This window comes from Triticum urartu, chromosome 5 (genome assembly GCF_003073215.2).
Source record: "Triticum urartu cultivar G1812 chromosome 5, Tu2.1, whole genome shotgun sequence".
Taxonomy (NCBI): Eukaryota; Viridiplantae; Streptophyta; class Magnoliopsida; order Poales; family Poaceae; genus Triticum; species Triticum urartu.
The window spans coordinates 561,393,131-561,405,607 of record NC_053026.1 but is presented as its reverse complement, the minus strand read 5'-3'; the positions used below and the strand labels follow the sequence as shown (position 1 = coordinate 561,405,607).

At 45.6% G+C, this 12,477-nt stretch overlaps 1 protein-coding gene across 1 annotated transcript; it reads left to right on the top strand.

The window, feature by feature from the left end:
• Positions 1–4,312: 4,312 nt before the first annotated feature.
• Positions 4,313–6,260, top strand: LOC125510726 (origin recognition complex subunit 4-like). The gene is made up of 2 exons (XM_048675975.1): positions 4,313–4,465; positions 4,552–6,260. The coding sequence occupies exons 1-2, from the start codon at positions 4,394–4,396 to the stop codon at positions 5,911–5,913; spliced, it is 1,434 nt and encodes a 477-aa protein (XP_048531932.1). The 5' UTR covers positions 4,313–4,393; the 3' UTR covers positions 5,914–6,260.
• The last annotated feature ends 6,217 nt before the right edge of the window (positions 6,261–12,477 follow it).

Sequence of the window (12,477 nt, the reverse complement as noted above, 5' to 3'; positions counted from 1 at the left end):
GAGTTCCAATCATAAGTGCATATGATCCAAGTAGAGAAAGTATGTTAGCTTATGCCTCTCCCTCAAATAAAATTGCAATAATGATTACCGGTCTAGTTATCGATTGCCTAGGGACAAATAACTTTCTCGTAACAAAAAGCTCTCTACTAAAACTAACTTAGTTGTGTCTTTATCTAAACAGCCCCTACCTTTTATTTACATGCTCTTTATTACCTTGCAAACCTATCCAAAAACACCTACAAAGTACTTCTAGTTTCATACTTGTTCTAGGTAAAGCGAACGTCAAGCGTGCGTAGAGTTGTATCCGTGGTCGATAGAACTTGAGGGAATATTTGTTCTACCTTTAGCTCCTCGTTGGGTTCGACACTCTTACTTATTGAAAACTGTTGCGATCCCCTATACTTGTGGGTTATCAACCCTATCCCCTATTTTGTTCCACACTATGACAAAATGCTACTTAATCTTGTTGAACGTGTTAAAGCAGTCAGTCAGATTAGTGGGGTGATCCCTCATTTAGTAGAAGATGGTCTTTTCATTCTACACTATGCAGATAAAACACTGGCACGAGGAAGATCTAGAACTCCGGATCACATCACATCACATCAAGTTGATCGAGTGGGGAAGAAACGAATCGGTCAGAACTCGTAACCGCCATCCAGAGGACATGCCGACGCGTTGAGGCATGTTTTTCTCTAGAAAAAAGGCATAGTGGCATGTTTTTTTCTGACATGGTGGCAATTGGAAAGCTAAGATGGAGTCCATAAGAGCAACTCCAACAGTGGCACAAAAATTTCGCGCCCAATAAAATTTTTAGCGCGCCATTGTAGCATTTTTATTGTGCGCGGACCAATATTGCTTTAATAGCTGCCCAAAAAAGGCGTCCAAAAAGCGCGCAGTGTAAACTGTGAAGCGCGCGCAAATCGGCGCCCAAAATATGCTGCGCGCGATAGCGTTTTTCTGCGCGTGCACAAAAGTTTTTAGCGCGGGCACTGTTTTCCATCGTCTGTTGAAGTTGTCCAGCGCCCAAAAAAAATCTTTTAGCGCGCGGAGCATTTTTGGGCGTTTGTTGGAGATGCTCTATTGATTAATCAATCAACCTAAATACTCAATTGTGCAGCTGTGCTAATTTGCGCAGTCGGGCGCACGCTCGCGGACCGCGTGACGAGAGAGATTGATCCCGGATTTGGAAAGCTGCACACCCACTCATTCTATATATGGAAATATTCTACAATAAAGTATGTTGATTTTTCTCCACCTTGTCTGGCCAACCATAAGAAGCCAATGATGACGTAACATGCATTAATTTTGGTACAATTTTTTTTAAAACCTGTAACTTTCAAATCGTGTATCGAAATTATGATCTGTCTTCACCATTTGCTTCCTCGTGACGAGCTCTTCAAAACTAGATCCCATATGAATATGTTCCAATGATTTTTTTCAAAAGCAACTTCGATGCTAAATGAAGCAACTTTATTGCTAAATAGGAGCAACTTTGATGCTACATGAATTGAACCGTATCTATTAGTGAATTCGCCTAGTAGCCTCCTAATTAGCTGTGTCCAGTAGTGTAATAGGTGGTTACCATGGTTGCTAAGTTGCATACATTGGAAACTAAGTTGTAGATAATTTAGTTGTCTGCCATACTATGGAAGTTTCTTATCGTACCTTCGGATGTTGTCTAACATGGCTTCTAAGTTGTCTGCCTCAGAAACCAAGTTACCTACAACACTATGAAGTTGCCTACGGGTGATCCCCAATTGCCAAAATACTATGAAAGTTGTCCATCAAGGGACCTAAGTTTCCTACACTGCCAAAAAGTTTTTGTTGGACCTAAGTTGTCTACCATGCTTCCAAGTTTGAAACTATGTGGGAATGGACAATATAAGAGCCTTGTTCTTCCTTTTCTGGGGAGTCTTACCGCCAACGCTACTGAGCACGTGAGTGTTGGCTATCCAGATCGCGAGTGTTGACTAGTTTCATAAGTGGGGGCAGATGAGAAGTTGCATAGGTGGCGACGACAAGTTTCATAGGGGTCTGGATCAGACAGTTTCCCACAAAACTGCACAAGTTGTTCATAATTTTCGCACGAGTTGTCATCGAGAATCATTGAAATCTCCGAATATAATGATGAAAAACACACATGAGTTGCTTGTTGAATGCACTGTAGTTACACACAACAACCCAAAAGTTGCTAACTTTTTTGTGTGATACTCGAGGGCATAACAATCTCGTAGTTATTGTCCTTGTTTTGCCTCCAATAGCCCCATCAATGGGCAACTTTTTAGTGTATTGTAGGGCATGTAGGCAAATGAAATAGTAATGGCAATCAACTGAGCATCACTAATAGGCAACATCATAGTGTTTTGAACGCAACATATAATAGCAATAATAAGAAACTTCATCATATTTGTAGGCAACTGACCATCCATGGTAGGCAACTGATGAACCATGGTTGGCAAGTGTGATAATGTTAGCAAAATTTATTGATACACATATTGCAATGAAATTGCTTATATGTAGCACTAAAGGTGCCTCATCCTTATTGTGGTTTTCTCATTTTTCTTCCATAAACCAACCTAATACGTAGTCCTACTAGGGAAAAATGAAGTTGCTTCCCTATTGCCCTAAAGTTGCCTCTATCGCACCCAAAGTTGCCTCGATAAAAAGTTTGGGGTGGCATAGAGTTAGCATACTTACTAGTTATGGTAGACAACTTAGAGATGAAGCTAGTCAATTCGGTAGTTGCGATAACCAACTTAGAAGGATTTTTCGTTGATAGGCAGTCCTAATAGGAAAAAAAGAAGTTGCTTTCTTATAGCACTATAGTTGCCTCAATCAGGGCCGGCCCTGAGATTTCGGGGGACCGGGGCAAGACAACACAGAGGGGCCCTCAAGCCACATAAACATATGCATATATTTTTTTCCTATTTCAACTGAAAAAAATATTCGGTACACTATTAATTTGTGGTGTCTTGTCTTCTTGACTATTAAAAAAACTGGGGTCACAAAAATTCACAGCTCCAGTTGATTGATCCTGTCAATCTACACATACATATTTTTCTATTACGTGATTTAGTAACACTTTCATGCCTACTCAAATTTTATCTTCGTAAAGTTTTCACTAGTTCTTCTTCCACAATAACTAAAGCTAAGTCCTGGGAATTCCTGGCAGCAGAAATACTGTTTTTTGCGGGGAATCAGTAGAATACTTGTATCTGCTCTAAAAAATGCTAACAGCTCGTGTGGGACTCAATCAACTCATATGCACATTTTTTCCCTCATTATCCGATGGATTCTCTCTTGATAGCATCTTGTGAAATAAATAGCAATATTGCTAAACAACACACAACATATGATACAAGAAATTAAGGGCACTGCTAATGACAAAGATGTGCTATGAAAGGCATGGAACAATGTACCTGGATAGCTAGAAAATTCGTAATCGCAAGATTTTGTTGCTGCATACGAGGTTCACGAACAGAAGTCGAAGTTTCTCTTTTCTAATCCCAATCAATACAAGAAATCGGAGTGTGAGGAAGAGATGTGTACCAGGATCTTCAGGAAACGAATGAACCATCTAACAAGAACATAGAAAGAGAAGGAAAGAGAAACTATGCGTTGAAGAGAAGATTGGTGGAATCTGCAAATCGCATTACCTTGTTCCACTAATGACGCCCAGCTGCCCAAAATCACGATTAGACGAGCGGGCGGGGCACCGTCATCAATGGAATGGCCGATTTGTTGCCAATTGGGGAGGGAAAGTATAAGCCCAAGAAACTACTCGACGTGCGACCAGCCGGTAATTAATCGATCAGTTAATTTGTGTTTCCTTTTGAAGAATCAATCAACAGGCTAAATATCACACACGTATATATAGGAAACAAATGCATCGGGGGCCTTCCTAATCGGGGGGCCGGGGCGGCCGCCCCTCAGGACCGGCCCTGGCCTCGATACAACTCAAAGTTGCCCACAAAAAAGTTTGTCAAAATGTACCCATATGGGATATAGTTTCGAAATACTCGTCCTGAGAAACCCAACGATGAAAACGAATCTGAATTTCGATGCACGAATCAAAAGTTATAACTTTTGAATTTTTTTGAAATTCAAATAAATGCATGCGGGACAATATGTAGGTGATTTTCTGAATAGTGTGAATACGTCAAGTAGTTTTTTTTTTTGAGGGGCAAGTAGTTTTCTTTTAGGATGTAAGTTGGCTTCAGAATCACGTGGACGTGGGGACGTGTTGTGAGAAGCTGATTTGCTTTTTTTTTGGAAAGTGACAGCCCGCCTTTCTTTTGGCCGCGAGCGGGCGCTCGGGCGCCAGTAGCGACGTCCATCAATCAATCATCCCCCACGACCCTCGATAAAAAAAAATTATCACTAGGCAGGGGAAATGGTGGCCACCTCCCCTTCGTCGGCGCCGCCCGCCACCGCCGGCGACTGCCCCCACCCGACCTACACCGAGGCAAGCTCTCCTTCTCTCCCCCCACCTCCCTTTCCAGTCTCGTCTCTCTCGTTTCCTGCTGATGGGGAGCTGGATCTCGAACGCAGATGATTACGCAGGCGCTCACCGAGCTGGGAGGCACCTCCGGCCGCATCGCCATCGCCGCCTTCATCCTCAGCCGCTTCACGGGCCTCCCCGCCACCCACGACAAGCTCCTCAAAGCCAGCCTCCGCCGCCTCGTCTCCGAAGGCGTCGTCCGCGGCTACGGGTCAAAATCGAGATCTTGCTACGTCTTCCCCGCCTCCGACACGCGCGGTCGTGGCCGGCCCTCCAAGCCCAACAATAAGGATTTGTCGGATCTCGATTTGGAGGATGACACAACCGCAACTCCCCTCCCCAAGAATCTCAATTTACATGAATCCAGTGAGATGATTTCGCCGGCCCGGCAACGACGCAACTCCGGCTCCGGCTCCGGCTCCGGCTCCCAGCCCCAGCAGAACTATTCCGATCCCGGTTTGGATGGATTCCAGAGTAACGGCAGCAGTGGCGAGGATGACGTTGATGATGATGAATACACTCCACACAAGCGAGGCACTGGGAGACCAAGGAAGATACTGAGAGGGCGTGGGAGGCCGAGAAAGGACGCGCAACAATCACAATCACAAGCAAAGCATCCTCCAACTCCAACTGCAACTGCGTCGTCAACCGGTGGCATGCAACAATCAGAAGCAGAAGCAGCAGCAGCAGAGCCTCGTAAGGTTACCCTATCTGCGAATGGAGATGCTGCCTCCCCATCGACCAAGAGTGGCCGTGGGAGGCCAAGGAAGATACGGGGAGGGCGTGGGAGGCCGAGAAAGGACCAGCAGCAATCACAAGCAAAGCATTCTCCAACTCCAGCTGCGTCAACTGGTAAAGCAGCAGCAGCAGCAGCAGAGCATCCTCCAACTCCATTGTCAACTGATGGTATCAAGAGAGGGCGTGGGAGGCCGAGAAAGGAGGCCGACAAAGGAGGATCAACAAAGGACGATCCTCCTGCTCCTGCTGCATCGGCAGGAGTCAAGAGATCGCGTGGGAGGCCAAGAGTGTACAGACCAATGCCCGTCAAAACTGGAGATGAACTTGAGAATCCAGTATCAGTTGATGTCGCACTTGAGAATCCAAGAATGCACAGGCCATCAGCAGCTGGTGTTGTGTCCATGGTCATGAAGAGAGGAATACCTGCTAAGGCTCGAGATGCAAGGCCTGCTGAAGCTGGAGATGCAATACCTGCTAAAGCTAGATATGCAAGGCCTGCTGAAGCTGGAGATGCAACGCCTGCTGAAGAAACTGGAGGTGCTGCGTCGACGGGAATCAAGAGACCACGTGGGAGGCCAAGAAAGGAGAAGCCAGCAGCAGCAATGTCTGCTCAAGCTGGGGATGCTGTGTCGGCCGGGATCAAGAGAGCGCGTGGGAGGCCAAGAAAAAAATGACAAGCCTGATTCTGCCTACACACATCAGAAACTAGTGATTGGGGTGCCTGGTTTGAAACCCCCATGAATAAAAATTAATGCTAGGAAAGATGGGCAAATGCCTTTCAAAAGGTCGCCTCTCTATGCTTGAAAATAAGTTGACGTGCCAACAAACAAGAAAAGGATTTACCTTCAACACCAGAATGCCGGAGGAACAGGTTTGAATCATTTATGGCACTGTCAAGATGCAATCGTTTTCTTATTTCATATTTCGATGTGACTATCAATCAACTTACCATACCATGATGGAGTGGCAAAATTGTACAATTGGTGACAATCAATATATGCTATACTGAAATTATAGGGCCTACTGATGTCTGAAAGATATCATGTAATGCAACTTGAACCTCGCTTGAGCTATGCTCACAGCAGACGAGATTAGCTTATAAGGGGAAAAGGAGGGGCAAATTCCTCGTAAGGCCTTGTTCGGTTGACAGGGATCTAGGAGGGGTTTGGCAGGGATTGAGGCGGATATAATCTCCCACGAGTCAAAATCCACCCAAATCCCTTCCAATCCTCTTGAGAAGAGGTGTAACCGAACAAGGCCTAAAGCACTCCCTCTCTAGACACCAAGCAACCACATTACATGAAGGACCAATGGGGTTCTAGCAGACATTTCATTTTTCTTAGTAGCGCATAAAGGCAGCGCCCAGTGTACAACTGGATCTTGACAAGAAGCATCCTTATATGGTTCCTGGCCTGCACAGTTGAGATACTTCCGTAGTATTTTTACATAAACAAGCATAATTTGTGACTCAATGTTCATTTCTCATGAAATAGATGGGTTGTCATGAAGCAAGCTTGCAGAAGTTTGAGCTAGCTCTTGTAAGATTCAGGCCCAGTTCTTTTCACACAGGATTCTGCAGAATCAAGATTTTGGAAAATTCTCCCAGAATCTGTTGCCGAGTTCTTTTCTGGGATTGTAGGCTCAGATTCTGGAAAGAGTTGTGTGTTGAAATGTCTGTAGTACCCTTAGACAGAAGTTATTTGATGAATTTATTAACACCTTGTTCTTTCTAACAGTATCTACTAGTCTAATATGAGTACGAAAGAGATTTACGAATGTCATAAAAAGTGCTAAATATTACATTTAGAATGGATTTAAAGATTTGTTCATTACAAAAGTGGATGAACTAATAAAAATGGATAATCTCAAGGTACGAGACTAGCAGCAATCGCCTCGCGTATTGCGTTCATGGTACCATCATCTTCTGGTGGTAGAGCATTGGCACCTGTAAACGGCAATGGAGGTTGCACATATGCATCATTGTCGAATTTGTCAAAATGCTCATCACGTAACTTGCTATCACGAATCCAATTGTGGAGACACATGCATGCAGTGACAATCATCTTTTGGGTCTCCGGTTTGTACCGAGGCATGCCTCCAACTCCAAGAATTCGCCATTTCATCTTGAGAACACCAAATGTTCTTTTAATGACATTTCGCAAAGAAGAATGTCGATGGTTGAATGTCTCATATCTCCCAACCGGTGGGTGTTGTTGGAAATCCGGTACATGGTATCGTTGCCCTTTGTATGGAGATAGATATCCAACCCTGTTTGGATATCCTGAGTCGACAAGATAATATTTATCTACAGTACGACATCAACAAAGAAATTAGAAATGTACAACATACCATCCTGTATATAACAATATGGATACATGCGAGATGTTACCTGTGGGGGGTTGTGGAAAGTGATCATAACGAACTATGGCATCGCTCCATACACGTGTGTCATGAACAGATCCGGGCCATCCGGGAACAACAAACGTGAACCTCATAACAAAATCACACACTGCCATAATATTTTCACTTGTGTAACATTTCCTATTCCTATGTTGGGGCTCCAACTCCTTAGGCACAATCACCTTAATGTGTGTTCCATCAATGGCTCCAATAGCATGTTCAAAATGAGGCCAAAACTTTGTTTTTCTAAGTACTGGGTGTGGTTCAGAGAAAGTTGGATCAATTGGTCTTATGTAATCACCGGCCATGCGGTCTACACACTCCAAAACCTCGTGGAATTTTTATTAATGACAGAACGACTATGTGCAAACCAATCTGCGACATTATCAGTTGTCTGACATGTACCCACAGTCCATAAAAATTGTGCCAATGCTTCTTTGGATGAAATGTTGGAAGTTGACTCAAGCCCATACTTCTGAACTAATAGATCATGCAATGTGCGAAACACTGACCTCCTCATTCTGAACATAGCATAGAAAGATTTTGCATCTTTCTCCTTCTCTTCTACCCATTGGAGGACTGTAACAAGATGTAACTTTCTTGGTGCGTAAGGCAGTGTCACACTTGACGACGCCACATCCATGGCAAATGCAACCATGGCCGCCTCAAATTCCTTTTCTTCTTGTTTCTTTCTGGATTTATTCATCTGCCACAACAACATGCACATAGTGTAATATTAGATACAACACAATTCAGATAATAGTACATCTCCAAAGCAAATAGCTTAGTTCACAAAAGTACACCTCCACAGCAAGTAGCTTAGCTCACAACATTACAAGTAAATAGTCTGGTAGAAAGCAATTAAAACATAGATGTTCTACTTATTATTGAGCTCCCACATCCTCTTTATCCATCCAAGCCTTGCAAGAGATTCATGTTCTGTGAAAGTGGAGAAAACAACACGATATTTCTTTTCCATGAAAAGAAATGTAGCATAGAAATGCTCATCACTTCCTGGTTTTGCACCATCCGCTTCCACCATGGCCATCATTTGTTTAATCTCTTGTCTTGTTGGATCAACACTCTCCTCTACATCCCTCTTCTCTGCATCCCTCCTCTCCCTTTCCCTTTCCTCTTCATCCCTCTTCTCCCTTGCCCTCTCCTCTGCATCCCTCTTCTCCCTTGCAATCTCCTCTGCATCCCTCTTGTCCCTTGCACCAAAGATCTCCACCATGCGTACAAAAGCCTCATTTTTAGCATTCTCACTTGCCCACTTGTCATTCATCTTTGGACTTGGCGAATAAGGACGCGCCCTCTTCTTCCCACCCTTACCTCGATTTTGAACAAGGGTAACTTGGCCTTCATGACTATCACACCATTGCGGTTATTTGCTCAAACCTCCTCTATGCACGCATTCATAAAAATTGTATGAGCAGCACTGTCCCAATTTGCTTTGGGTTCTTTGACTTTCTCCATCTACAATTACAATTCACCATTATCACATTAGCATTCTACCATAAAAATAAATGTAACAACATCTTCAGTAGCAATAGCACCAATACAACCAGACATCCATACAGTAGCATTGACAGTAGCACACAAAAAAGAAATTAGCACCATCCATCCATCTACCAGCATCAGCAACCAATCCATCCATCTATCCATCAGCAATCAATCCATCCATCTGTCTAGCTATCCATAGCATAAGAAAAAAGAATAACAGAGACATGGAAAGAGGATGCCTCACCGTGGTGTGGTCTGCTCCTCACGTGGGCTGCTCCTGGCCGTCGAGGTGCAGCGCCTGTGGCCGTCGAGGTGCAGCGCCGGTGGCCGTCGATGCGCAGCGCCGGTGTCCGTCGGTGTTGGCGGAGACACGGCGGAGGGGAGGACGAGCAGCGAAGGAAGAGGGGCGGCGGAGGGAGATAAGGCGGGCGGCGGCGGCAAGGGCCAAGCGGGCGGCGGCGGCGGCAAGGGCCAGGCGGCGGCGACAAGGAGCGGCAAACCCTAGCCCTCGCGAACAGGGGTGGGCGAGCGTTTTCCCCTGATGCGAACAGGGGCGGTCGAGCGAAAGCGCTCGAGCGTTTTCTCTCCAACGCGTGGATGGGCTAGTGGCATTCTGGGCGTAATTTCTCCATGGGATAGGGGTATTCTTATATTATGAAACGTTTTCATTGGTGGGACTTGCCAAAATCTCAGGATTCTGGGAAAATCTAGCTTTTTGGGTGCTTTTGGATTGCACTAGGATTCTACAGAATCCTCTCCAGATTTTGGAAGTCAAAACGAGTTCTTTTGGCTCCAGATTTTCCAAACCAAAATTCTCCACAATCTGCTCAAAAAAACTGGGCCTCATTCTCGAAATGGATGGCTGCTGGCTCAGATATCTCCAAAAGGGAGCATGCCTTGTGGAATTTGATGTGCAAGTCAGATTCAGAACTCACTTGACTTGCATGGGACGTAATGGCCGATAGCATCTCCAAAATTATTCCCGTATGCTCAGCACAGAAGGATCTCCTGTGTGTCTCATACAATTTAATGATTCGCTGGAGAGAAGCCGCAGAATCGTGAGTGTGATCTTAATATAATTATTGACCTGTCGAACACAAATCATGAAGGCAAACATCTTGTCCTTTTTTTTGTGTAATTCCTATTTCATTTGGGTGTGCAAAGCAAAGCAAAGTATTGAACAAAATTTAGAAAGAAAGGCATGATATACAAAGCGATAAGGCAGAAACTGCGAGCCAGTGCCTATGGCCATAGCACTAGTAGCTGCCTGTGTGACCGTGGTGAAAGGTTGAGTATTTTCCTATTTTAGCTAGGCACAGCCGCAGGTGAGGGTGTTAACCGTGCAAGTAAATAGCCTTTGGGTTAACACCGTCTGATCTCTGACCGGCCGCCGCCAACAACAACAGAGAGATCAAAGCTGTGGTCCGAGTAGTGTGTAAGGCCAACTCCACCGCGCGACTTCAAACGGACGTCCGTTTTGTCTAGATTCTGTCCGTTTGGGTAGCGATTTGGGGTCGTGTTCGGACGTGTCCTGGGATGCGGTGGCCGTGCGCCCAACGCGCGGACGCATCCTTTTGCCCTATCCTGTCCGTCTGGGCCAAAAATGCCCAAATTTCCATCAAAACTAGTTTACAACCCAAATATTTGTCAGCAAATTAAAATAGTTTTACAACCCAATTGAAATTGTCTTTTATAAAATATTTTTACAACAAAATCGAAATTGTCTTGACTAAACATAAAATGGACCAATACATCTATTGGTTGCCAATGTGATCCCACACGTACTCAACCAAGTCATTTTGAAGATTCAAATGAGTGTGCCAATCACGCATCTCACAGTGGAATTGAGCAAACTGTTCAAATGTGGCCGGGTCTTGGTGCAGGGGCTCAATATTTTCACCTTGATAGTCAAATCCTTGGTCGAAGATACTCTCATCACGCTCGTCCTCGACGATCATGTTGTGCGTAATCACACAAGCAGTCATCACCTTCCAAAACTTCCTTTCATCCCATGACAGTGTAGGGTTACGAACGATACCCCACCGGGTTGAAGCACACCAAAAGCACGTTCCACATCCTTTCTAACACTCTCTTGCATTTGGTCAAATCTCTTTCTCTTCTCACCTTGGGGTTTCGAGATTGTCTTCACAAAAGTTGACCACTGAGGATATATACCATCTGCTAGATAGTATCCCTTGTTGTAATGGTGGCCGTTGATCTCAAAGTTGACAGGTGGGGAGTGGCCTTCTGCAAGCCTCGCGAAGACTGGGGAACGCTGCAGCATGTTGATATCATTGTGAGAACCTGCCATGCCGAAGAAAGAATGCCATATCCAAAGATCCTGTGATGCCACCGCTTCTAATATGACAGTGCACGCCTTGACATGCCCTTTGTACTGGCCCTGCCAAGCAAATGGACAGTTCTTCCACTGCCAGTGCATACAATCTATGCTGCCAAGCATGCCTGGAAAGTCTCTAGCTGCGTTGGTCGCAAACAATCTCTCTGTATCAGCGGCAGTTGGCTACCTCAAGTACTCTGGGCCAAACACCTCGATCACAGCCTGGCAAAACTTGTACATTGACATCATACATGTTGTCTCCCTCATACGCACATACTCATCCACCAGATCGCCTGGAATTCCATATGCAAGCATGCGGATGGCCGCGGTGCATTTCTGGTAAGAGGAGAATCCAAGCTTTCCAATGGCATCCGTCTTGCACTCGAAGTATGGGTCATGAGCAACCACTCCCTCTCGAATACGATTGAACACATGCCTTGCCATTCGAAAACGGCGACGGAATTTATCCGGTTTGAAGAGCGGGGTGTTGGCAAAGTAATCGGCATAGAGCAGGGCGTGCCCTCTCTCCCTTTGCGGTTCAGGTTGGGAGCACGGCCAGGGAGTGACCCCCTGTATCGAGGAAGCTGCCATTGAATGTGGTCGTGAACGACCAGTGCAGCCACCACAATATCTTCATCATCCGACGACGAATCGTCCGATGAACAAAGAAATTGATGAAAGAAAAACTTGTCTCCACTGTCCATACCTTTGTGGGCAAAATGCCGAACACCTTGCGGGCGTGGTGGCGAAGAGGCCGTGATGATCACCTCGACGCAGGAAGGGTGGTTGCCGGCCGTCTACTGGCCACTGTGGAGCTCTCGTCGGGAGCTGCCGAGGACACTGTGTTGCGTCGCCGGCGGTCCTGTCCCCTCTGCGGCCAGCAAAGACGTCGACGGCCAAACCTCCGATCGACGGCCAAAACTACGGCCACATCACGGGCGTGGTGGCGGCCATGTCGAGAAGTGGTTTGGTAGGGACGGCCGGAGGCTGCGCGGTG

Excerpts from the sequence above, each read along its gene's own strand:
- LOC125510726 (XM_048675975.1), top strand. The coding sequence starts at position 4,394 with ATGGTGGCCACCTCCCCTTCGTCGGCGCCGCCCGCCACCGCCGGCGAC. Across the intron at positions 4,466-4,551 it reads CCCACCCGACCTACACCGAG|ATGATTACGCAGGCGCTCAC; the intron begins GCAAGCTCTCCT and ends TCTCGAACGCAG.